The 12,161-nt window shown below is 34.5% G+C and overlaps 1 protein-coding gene across 3 annotated transcripts in view; it reads left to right on the top strand.

The window, feature by feature from the left end:
- LOC124436989 (cubilin-like) overlaps positions 1–11,652 on the top strand; it is a 37,194-nt gene extending 25,542 nt beyond the window's left edge. For 2 of the 3 annotated variants that reach the window (XM_046987007.1, XM_046986993.1), the window contains exons 8-13: positions 31–399; positions 1,556–1,798; positions 8,062–8,574; positions 8,798–9,154; positions 9,931–10,068; positions 10,577–11,652. In XM_046987007.1, the coding sequence (XP_046842963.1) occupies positions 31–399; positions 1,556–1,798; positions 8,062–8,574; positions 8,798–9,154; positions 9,931–10,068; positions 10,577–10,959 (2,003 nt within the window). In that variant the 3' untranslated portion in view covers positions 10,960–11,652. The remainder of the gene's footprint in view (positions 1–30; positions 400–1,555; positions 1,799–8,061; positions 8,575–8,797; positions 9,155–9,930; positions 10,069–10,576) is intronic. The other variant, XM_046987000.1, reaches the window with a different exon arrangement.
- The last annotated feature ends 509 nt before the right edge of the window (positions 11,653–12,161 follow it).

Genomic DNA, 12,161 nt, shown 5'->3' with positions numbered 1-12,161 from the left:
GAATGTTTCACAAAACTCTCTATATTTTAGACTGTCGTGTTTCTATTTCTGGTCTCAGCGGCTCAATTTCATCGCATCAAACTGCAAAAGCAGACATGGAACCACACTCTCAATATTGTTCATGGCTAATTACTGTACCAGAAACATTTGTTATCTTACTGACATTCTCCATGTTAAATATCCCACAATGCAACGACACATTTCTCTACATTTACAATGGTCTAAATGGTAAATCGCCTTTACTTGGTGAATATTGTGGAGAAAATGCAACTGCAGGAATGGAAATACGCTCTTCAACAAACCATTTGTTGATTGTGGGTAACTCTGGTAGCTATGGCTCCCATTTGAAAAGTGTGTTTGCGTTTCGTGCACACTACAGTGCTCATCATTTTGCTGAAGGTTTGTTTTTACTTTAAATGGCATTGTTAATGTATCTTTGACTGTTTGTTTTTTGTAAGTTCTTTTGGGCGTAAAATGATTTGGGTAATTCATAAAATTAACTTTAATTAATAAAATGCTTCATCGAGTGTAGCTATATCACAAAGAACGTCATGCTGATCGTTCAAAAGTTCATACTTCATTTATAGTGTATGGCCCATTTCTACGGTATCGCGATCCTCATTAATTGAAAAAAAATGCTAGAAGCTGAGCTATGATAATACAAAACGAGCCATAAATTATCGTCGCAAGTTCAAAAATTTTATTAACAATGACAGTTGTAATTTATAACGTCTGAAGCTAAATCAGTTTCACTGTAAAGTACTTTAATAGCTTTTTTCCAAAAAAATGTATGGGTCAAAAACTATACTAGAAAAAACAATCGAAGCAAAAACAGTATAATTGCGATATTTAAAGCTCTGGGGCCGGATGCACGAAGCCTGGATAGCGTTATCCACCCGGTAGCAAATTTTTCTGAACGTTCATAAAGTCTCTGTTATAGGAGAAAAGTATACGATTTGAACTGTGCAATCATTGAAATAAAATATTGTTTCGAAGATTACAAAATTTCTTTTTCATAAGAAAAATATAAACACCTTTTACAAGTTTGAAAATTTTTGCCAGCCAATGGATAACGCTCTCCAGGCTTTGTGCAATCGGCCCCTGAACCATATTTCTATACATGCACATTTGGTATTTGAATGGTCTTAGGGCACGACACACTATTTCCTCAAAGAGTGATCATTCACGAGGAGATTTTTCTGATATAAGATGAAATTTTCTTGGCTTAACACGTATAAAGCTCGGAGGCGAATAAAGCTTAGTAACAATACATCAGTACCAAAACATGTGGCTTATGATAGTTCACAAGGCTCACGTGGTACCATTGGGATTGAGTTTTTAAAAGCATGCATAACAGCTCAAATTGCGCATAACGATAAAACATATAGAAATTCCTCAGAGAGAAGGTATGGTTAGATTTGGATTAAACAAATGGAGGATAAGCATTTCAAACTATTTTGATCTATATAGCTGCCACAAAAAATGCATTTTAAGTATTTACAGCAAATAAATGTAGAAAAAAATTCCAATTCATTTTCGTAGTTTTGTTTGACAGATCAATGGCCGACTGGTAACTTTGGTTTACCTAAAGCTAAAACTGGATGTCCTGGTGATTGGAAAAGTGGATGGCGTGAGGGATGGAGGTTCCAGGACATGGAGAATGGAAATCCACGTTCAGTAGCGTCATTTGGAAATCATATGGATGTTACCTTTCCAATTACGAATTCAAATTATGATATAGTGCGAAAATTTTGTATATTTAAGCAAACGAACAAAGAAGCAAAACGATGGCCTAAAGGTTAGTGCCGGAATTTATTTTGTGTGTCATTGTTGTTTATAAACTTGGTTTTTCTTTGTCTCTAAGTTAGGAGTACTGATGACAACTAGAACTAGTAAATATTAATCATCTACTGATACTCTACATACATCATGGCTATGAGCTTACTTTATGTTCTCCCTCTACCATTTATATCATCAAAACACTTATTACAGACTTCAGTGACAAACTTCCCTTTCATGTAAGACGTTTGTAATACAATTTGCTTTTTGTTTTGCAATACAATGTTTTTGTTCATGCTTCCCTCTACTTTGCTCAACGAATGCAGATTTTAACAAAATCATTTAAAACCTCCTATCACCAGAAAAGCTCTAACCTACTAAGTGCTTTAACCTTGTTTGAGGTCTTTACCAATAAATATCGAACCAAAATTATTTTTTATAGACCTAGCCTGAAGGGCCATAAAACGAGTGTGCTAAAAACATAACAACAATAAAAAAATAATAAAACGTGCGCACTGATTGGTCTACTGCTGTATTTTCTGAATTTTCATTATCCTGTGCAAACCGATCTGAACTCAATCAATTAAATCTCGAGTTCTCCAAAAGGTCTCCTCGGTTTGCATAAGCCTGTGCAAAAGTTTAGTAGCGACCAAATTAGGAATTTAAAAGATCTGCTTTTTCCTGAAATTATAATTTTCTTCTTGCCAAGGAGATAAGAACTGTGCAATATATGAGAATCTGAGCTCGTTACAGTAGAAAACCATTTTTCGCATAAAGCTTCCAACGTCTTTCCGTTAAAGAAGCTAAATCAAAGTTTTTTTATTGTTTTTTCGTTTGAGAAATTTTGGGAAATAATGGCTAGGACTTTTTGTTGAACTTTTCAGTGTCATCACTTAGGTATTTTGTATGATAATAGTGGGATACTTGTTAGACATAGGTGTTTTTGTACAGACCGAGCCCATGAGGTAAGGTTTGTACTAGAAGGCAGAGGATCGATATTTCTCAGTGAAGACCGGGGAAGCTTAACAAAATTTTATTATAAGGTATTATTCAACCTGAAATAAAGCTTTTCTCGTTGTCTTTGTTCCGACTTCCGTAATCGTACATGTTTCATATTTAACTTTGCGCGTTTTAAAAACCATATGACATAATGTTTTCTGTTCGCGTTACAAATTTGTTTACGTTTTGTCGAAAAATTACGTGTATTGGAAGCTGGCCATTCACAGAAAAATAACGGACCGGAAAAATACTTCTCAGCCAGGGGCGGATGTAGGATTTTTCAAACATCAGTCATAAAACGTCGGAGGCGCTCCGCACCTGAGGAGTCTGAGGCATTCTCCCCTGAGAAATTTTGTATTTCAGAGCCTTGAAAATGCCATTATCAGCGTTTTAGAGCAATACAAAATGTATTTTGTGGGCATCATTTTTGCGTAAAAACAACACATTCTGCTTACGTTTTTTTCAAAAAAAATATGAAGTGAACAATACTTGAATGTTTTGCCAAATGTTTAAGCTCATTATCATGCCAAATATATGGCTCATTAGCATGTCTAGGAACGTAAAATTTATTTTACAATACTGCTATTCAAAAACAGATATAGTCTTTAAAGATTTCTACCAAGTTGTCAGGCATAGACCCCCCTAGAGACCCCCATTCAAACCTCTATGTAATGAGTTAAGTTAGAAATTTGGTAGTACAAGTGACAGTTCATAGATATAGAAAAGCTCAGACTTCAAACCATGCAAGTTTATTGTAACCCTTTACCCATCTCCACATCAGTGCCAGCAAATTCACTTTTTGAGAAAAAACTCAAAATTTTTTTCTGCGAAAGATTAAGCAAAAACTATCAGAGTGAAAATTTGCAGTTAAGGACAGCTTAATGCCATAAATGTTTATTAGGCATTTCACTAGACTATTATCTTCTGTAAATATGTGCAAGGTGTGCTATATAGCAATCACTAATAGCATTGTATTTGCAAATACAAACAGAATGTAACCAACATGTCTTTAATTATATAATTACATGAATGTTAAAATTGGTTCATGTGTCATGCTTACTGGTTATGATAAATATCTTTTCATATGATCAAAGCTCGTTTAAATGTAAATCTGAAATAATTTAGTTTAGAAATTATAATGATCATCAGAAAAATTACCTAGTGATCATGAAAAATACTTTGCTGTTTTGCCAAATTTCAAGGTTTATCTGCATACATAGAAAGACATTTTTACTTTATAGAAAATGCTTTTCATACATCAATAGCCCTTTGGAATTCATAGCAAACAATCTGGTATGAGCCGTAGATTAACACACCTTTACATCTCTACATGAGGTGTTCAGTTAGAAAAGGGGACAATATGTGACATGGGACAACATTTCATGTATGTGAAATACTCAGGTTTAATACCATTCCAGTCAAATTGTCAAAATAAAAAGCTTCATGGATCAGAAGACTCAAAATCACAGGTTATAATAAACAGCTTCTCATGTAATCAATGTTAGTTTTCTCAAATCGTAAACAATATGTAGTATAACTGTCCAATGATTGAATGATCAATGATCATAAACTGAAAAGCCCCAAACATTTGCTTATGATAAAGTAAATAATAGTATGGCGCCTTATGGCTACAGATTTTTTGTCCATTGAAATATATTTGCAGGAATGTAGGATTTCGCTGCCATATAACGGCCACGATTCCCCAAGCACTAAAGAAATCATAGCTAAAAGTCCTTCGGCAACAACAATTTTAGAAGCATCAATCTGCTTACCATACGCCATATTGACATAAATCGCATCACACACTCGCATAAATTGACTTTGATATATTACATTCATGCATACACTTCACTTGTCCTTTACTTACAATTTTGGATGTAAATTTCTGTTGATAAAACTCAAAACAATGTTGGCTTTCTTTTGAACATCAATGACTGAAATGTCGCTCGCGAGATCGTTTTTGCCAAGCATTTACAATTTATCCATAAATTTTTCACCCTCTTGAAAAAATTCACAGTTTGGACAGCAGCATTTATGTCAATATATGAATTTGTAAAAGATTTCCATAAATTCCATCTGATTGTAGTTTAGTTTCTATCATGCTTATAAAAATTACTATGAAAAGATCAAACATTCAATTCAGACAGTGAGCTTTGCGATACGCAGACGACTATTACGCAGCGCAATCAAAAAGCGAACAAAGGAAGTTATCGAATGAAGTAACAAAAATATCAGAAAGCTTAAAGAATAATCTATCCTCTCTCGACTGGAATATTATAAACAAAGCTATAGAAAAAAACATAACCAAATACCTACAAAAGACAATTGCCACACATCGGAAAAAACTAAGTAATCTCACAAGGAACAGAACCCTACCATTCACACACAACGAGACGATAACCAATCTATCATCACACCAATTAAAAGACGAAGAACTAGAACTCCTGAAAAATGGCCTTGGGTTCAGCATTAAACCACTGCGACTCAACTCAACCGACATTCTGGCAACATTCGAAAAAATCCACCAAACTATAAAACACAACATTCGCAATCAAGAAGACTACACGCATCTCAAAACAGAGCTGGCACACATCGCTCACTTGTACATCTCATCTTATCACCCGACACCAGCTGACTTCAAAAAACATCACATCCTTAAAAACATTCGCAACAATCCAAACATTATCATACTCAAACCGGACAAAGGCAATGGCGTCGTAATCATGGATCGTCAAATGTATCGTAACTCCTGCCTTAAAATCATTAACAATACAGCAAAGTTTACCCCACTCAAAGAAGACGTCACACTACCACGTGAAGCCAAACTACAACGACTGTTAAGGAAGCTTCTAAAGAAAGACTCTATTAGCAACAAAGTTTATAATGATATCTTCCCCAGAGGTTCTCAACCCTCACGCTTCTATGGCTTACCGAAACTTCACAAGAAACGAGAACCAGAACAATCGCCTCCACTACGACCGATAGTTTCATCAATCAACGCATACAATTATAATTTAGCTAAGTATCTTAGTCTCTACTAACACCACTCATACCAGATGACCACTCCACTAAAGATTCTTTCACTTTCCTCGACGACTTCTCATCTTTCAACTCATCAACTTCTTGTCACAAATTCTTCATCTCCTACGACGTTGAAAGCCTATTTACTAACATACCACTTACTGAAACCATCAACCTAGCAATCGACTTAATATTCACTCACAACCCCAGGTTCAGTATAAACAGGACAGACCTCACACAACTGTTTTTAATAGCAACAGCACAGACGCATTTTTTATTTAATGGAAAATTTTATGACCAGACGAACGGTGTTGCGATGGGCTCTCCCTTGGCACCCATACTTGCTAACATTTTCATGGGCTCACATGAACGAAACTGGCTAAACAACTACAACGACACTAAACCACTATTTTACCGCAAATACGTTGACGATATTTTTTGTGTTTTTACTAACGAAACTGAGGCATGAAGTTTTATAATTACATTAACACACAGCACGCAAACATTAGATTTTCTTTTGAAACTGAACAACAAGATCAACTGCCATTTCTTGACATTTTAGTAACAAAATCTCACGACAGCTGTACAACATCTACATACCACAAACCAACGTACACAGGACTTCTGACGAACTATTTTAGTTTCACACCACTTTCATACAAAACCGGACTTATACGCACACTCATCGACAGAGCATACAAACTTAACAATACGAACAATGGCTTTCAACGAGACATAAAAAACATCACATCCACTCTTTTACGAAACTCTTTCCCACTTCACTTTATTAAAAGAACCGTAAAACGATATCTCGACAACAAACATAGCAACAACCTCAACCTAGACACCGAAACTCCTCACAACCAACACAAATGAAAATTCCAAAATAACAACTCTATACTTCAAACTACCATACATCGGACATTACTCACGACACACACAACGCAGACTTACAAACATTATGAAACGCTTCTGTACAGATATTGACATTCGACTAATTTTCACATCATTCAAAATCAAAAACCTTTTCTCATTTAAAGACCCAATCCCTGATTCAATTAAATCTATGGTGGTATATGAATTCAATTGCGCGGGATGTAATTCCCGATACATTGGCGAAACTTCGCGCCATTTATCCACCAGAATCAGGGAACATACCACAACAGACAAAAACTCTCATATCTACCGACACCTTCTTAAATCTCACTCATGCAAAACCAACTATTCACCCTCTTGTTTCAAAATCATCGACACTGCCGACACCTCATTCACCCTTAAAATCAAAGAAGCACTCCACATTAACAAAACTAACCCTGACCTCAATGTTCAAGTTTTTAAATTCAATACAATATTTAGTTTATAATACGCTCGGACGCTCCTCATTAATTTATCTTATTTCCTTTTTATTGTTGTAATTTATGTATCATATTACTTTTATATAAGCCCTGTATCACCTATTATTTCACTCATACTGAAGATGGCATCATAAGATGTCGAAACATGTCTATTTTCAAAAAAGTTGTCGTTTATATTAAATGTGTATGTTAGTTCAGTTGGCTATCAGTCGAAATCCGTCAAACCAATCACAATAAAACAAAAATTCAAATGAACCAATTGTAAGATAGCAATTGGACTCCCTTATACGTCTGGCCACCCCAATTATCAGTCGAGACCATTCCAGACTGTCCACTGATCTGGCCATTGACCAACGAAATAAGCGCTTTTGGCGTTCATAGACTCCTTTATCCGTCGAACCAGACAAGCCACCCCGCTTATCAGTCGGTTATTCCAGGTCAATTAAATTCAACTGATCTGGTTACCAACGAGATATTCATTGATTAGTCATTAGTTTTCAATAATAAACAAAGCTGGATTTTTATCACGAAGTAAATGCGATAATAAAGTAAGAATAATTAATATGAATAGGTAATTTTTGAATTTCAAACATCAGTCGCGCGACGGATTTGACATACTCTAAATCCGCCCCTGTTCTCAGCCAATCAAAGCACGTAATGTCAACGGAAGTGACGCTTGCTATATAATAAGGGAAATTGATAAGTCGACAGCCAAAAAAATTCCAAGCTAAAACAATTTTCAAGTCAAAAAAATTTCCAAGCCCAAAACGCATTGAGTCAGCGGAAGTAATATTTGCCTAATAAAAATACATTTTAAATTACATACGTCCAAATTGAAACTACTACAATTATAAAAAAATAGAAAAATCTGGAAAGTCTTATAATTTTTTGTACATTTTTTTGACAGGTTCGTACTGTCTTTACAAGTCGGGCAACACTTGTCCTCAAGGTCTGAATTCTGGATATGTAAAATTTGACGATGAAGACACAGACAATAAAAATAGCCTAGGAGGAGAATCACGCCCCAATGATAAGTCGAGACGTACTTGTTTAAAAGGTATGAGTTCTGGCTCTGTAAAATGGGACGATGAAGATGACTGGCGAAAACATGATAATGATTATAGAAAACAATTACCTTACGGCACATATGATGATAACACTGTTATTCATTATTGCTGTCAAACAAATGGCAACTGGTATGATTCCATTGAACTGCCAGTTATTAAACCTTTTTATTTGTTGACCTCCAATTCATTGTCATCCCCAAAGTGTCAAATTGTGAAATGGGCAACTAGTCAAATGGAATATATATTATTTAATACGGAAGATGACGAAAATATCGATGAATTTGTTGAAGCACATGTGTTTAAGACGTCGGACATTTCTGGTCGCATCAAACTTTATTATTGTTACTACAAAGGTCAGTATATGTGAAACGCATCGGTGCTTTTACTAATTTTAATGTGATGAATAACTTCTTAAATAAGTACTTTGCATGCGATTCCAGGTCTTACCTAGTATTTTTTAAAAATATCAAACAATGTCCCGAATGTCCTGTTGCAGCTACAAGTTTTTTAAATGGTCCACGTCCAAAATAATATTTCTCTTTAATTTTCCATTTTGCATTCTTTTTTACAATTAAGATTGTCGTGGTTCAGTCAGCGGTCCCAATGGTTCTATATCTTCCCACGACCCTGCACAAAACGTTTCGGATCCACACTCTCAACATTGTTCATGGTTGATTACTGTACCAGAAACATTTGTCATCTCACTGAAATTCTTGATATTAAATATTCCACAGTGCAATGATACATTTCTCTACATTTACAATGGTCCAAATGATACCTCTCCTTTACTTGGTAAATATTGTGGAAAAAATGCAACGGCAGGAATGGAAATACTTTCTTCAACAAACCATTTGTTTATTGTTGGTGACTCTGGTAGCTATGGCTCTCATCCAAAAAGTGTGTTTTCTTTTCGTGCACACTACAAAGCTATAGGTTTGTACCTGATATAATATATAATAAATGAAACGTTCCAAGCACTGAAAGTTTCATTGAACGTGAAACGTTCATATAATGTGAACTCATTTCATATAATGTGAACAATGGTCTACCGTTAATTACGTTGTTTTGCTTGATCATAATTTAAGTGAAAACAAAGCGGTTTTGAGTTATCTGTGCTAATGTGTTGCTTCAGAAGTTTATTTAATTTTTTTACATGCGAAATTGTTTCCTTACTTTAGAATATAGCCGCACATAACCTTTTAGTGTATTCAGATAGTATTGCCTTTAAATCTGCTGATGTCAACAACTGATATTCATAATATTATTCCTAACACGGTTTTTATATGCAAATGAAAAACATGTGACTTGGACGAGATTTGAACTCGCACATTCGGGATACTAGTCCGCCGCCCTAGCTTGATATAGTAACTGCAAACTGCGAGTTTCTGCGATTCTTTCAGATATTAGACTGCCATCATCACTTCATCGCTAGTTCTGAAACTATAACATAACCAACTGACAGTTTTGTTGGTTACCTTTGTCGCCAGGAATGCTAAAATGTATATAGTTGACTTCATTGTCTTAAATTTTGTTAAGTATTGCAAACTGACGTTATTACAATTTACAAAAGATGAATCCATTGCGCATGTCCAGATAAAATTTTTCGTCACAGCAATAACATTGACCCACATCACTACAATGATGTCATCAACAAAATCATGGTTGACATGTATTGAATATTACAACGTACTCTTCATTATATTCTGCAGAACCGCCACCTTCACCAAAGTCTTCATCTGATGAGTCAAATATCGCAGGTGTTATTGCCGGAGTATCCGCGGTCGTTTTTTTTGTGATTGTTACTGTTGTTCTTGTTGTTGTTGTTTGCTTTCGTAAATCAAAACAAAGTAAGATACTCATTTTTTTACAATAAAATTTAAACAAGGTTATGTTTACGGGTTATGATAAGTGTTGAAACATAGAAATTATAGTTTTAATTTCATAATTATATTTTGAAAGGATTGAAGTATTTTTACCATTGGTCGATTTAGGATTTTGGTTTATGATTTTGTTATTAAAGTTCTTATCATTGTTGTTGTTCTTCGCTTTTGCAAATCATAGCAAAGTGACATATTTATTTTGTCACAATGTATAATTCTTACATAGTAAAGAAGGAACCCGTTAGTCGTATCCGTTTGTCGTGGAAGTTTCAGTATGAAGTATTTTTGGAAGGCTTGAAAAATTTTTATCATATGTCGATTAAGCATATAGGGCTTGATAATGTTAATGATTATTGTGGTTTGACTACTTGTCCAGAAGAATACACATAGAATTTCCTAAAATTTTTTATGTTTTGAAGAATGTCTTTAATTCATTAACTGTTTTTGTTACACTCCAAACTAATCATTTTTCTAGAAAAAGAACAACATGAAGAAGTTGAACTTGAGACAAAAGTTGAAGATGACGATAGAGATCACATATACGAAGCGCTATCCGATGTAGTAGACAACAGTCCTCTAACTATTAGTAAAGATGGGCGTTATGAAATCCCTCATAAAGAGAACGTTCCTCTCCCCAAGCTTCCAACACAGAATGAAGATGACGAAGATGAGTCAAAACTACCAACAGAGAAATTGGAATATGTTGCAGTAATTGATTCACATTATCAACCCTTGATTCGTCAACAAAAACTCGTACCCGGCACTGAAAATTATAACGAACAAATGTTGCCAAATAACAGCTCTAAAATAAAAGATGAGGGTATTGATCTACTTGAGAAGTCAACCACCACAATTTGAATGTTATCATTAACAACAAATTGAAGTATATTCTGTATGATCATGAACTATCAAGGATGATTTGGTAAAGTAAATTTGACAGTTAAATTATTCATAAGGATGGAATAACATTTGGAATGTAAAAAAAATATTAATGATTTATTCTTGACTTGCAACCATTCTTTTGAGATCTACCAAACAATGTTGCACGCCCTCGTCAACTGCTGCCAACAATAACACTGACAAAATATTCTTTTGTATCAGACCACCAACATGGCTGAATTTCAAGTCAAGAATTGCTGAGCAAGTAATAAGTAACAATGACCTAGAACCCAGTCCACTAGATATATAACTACTCCAATATTCTTTAGTTACGAGTGAGGTAAGCCGTCATCTTCAAAGGTGGCAAAACCGACGATATTTATGATTAATATCTGCTTTTCCTCTGTTGATATTCATTTACAAAGTTGATAGTCTGGGTTTAGTTTTTAAAACGTATGAGAGCATTGTGTTTTTAACCATCTTTCAGCTTACTTTTCATTTTCAGTTTTTCTTTTTGCCACCTTTCAAAATGGCGTCCTTGCGTCACTTTGACACGCAGTAGTTAGATATCTAAAGTAATGGATTCTAAATTATTGAAGAGTAAGTACAACGATAACAAGTGAAAATATTCACATTATATATGAATTACATAATAAACGATGTAGGGTTTAATTCAAGTTATTCAACAAGGCGTCTCTTAACAAATGAATGTTTGTGTTAAGCCGAGTTCAAACGTCGAACTTTACATGCACCAAACGCATTTAAAACCAAAGATAATGAGGAAGTTTATCTCATTTTCTTTTTTCTTTAATGCGTTCGGTGCATGTAAAGTTCGACGTTTGAAGCAGGCCTTAATTATTTGATAATGTATAAACACGAAATACGTATAGGAAGGTAAATACGTTTACCAAAGAAAGGTTCCATAATGCATTTGAGACACATTATTGACGTAATCATTGACGTTGCGTAAATTAAAAAGTCTAAGAGAAGAAAACATTTGAAATGAATGTTTTGTTATTGATTTCACCAAAACAGAATTTCCATATATTGTTTTTAAATTACAGATTTCAGTCAATCATGTGTGATTTTAAATTTTATTGAAATTCAAATGTATCAATCAATACAATAAATACATAGAACGGAATGGTTTTAGGCTTATACGTGTTTGTAATGCATTGTTA

This window comes from Xenia sp. Carnegie-2017, unplaced genomic scaffold (genome assembly GCF_021976095.1).
Source record: "Xenia sp. Carnegie-2017 unplaced genomic scaffold, XeniaSp_v1 HiC_scaffold_1, whole genome shotgun sequence".
Lineage (NCBI taxonomy): Eukaryota > Metazoa > Cnidaria > Anthozoa > Malacalcyonacea > Xeniidae > Xenia > Xenia sp. Carnegie-2017.
This window is presented reverse-complemented; position numbering and strand designations above follow the sequence as displayed.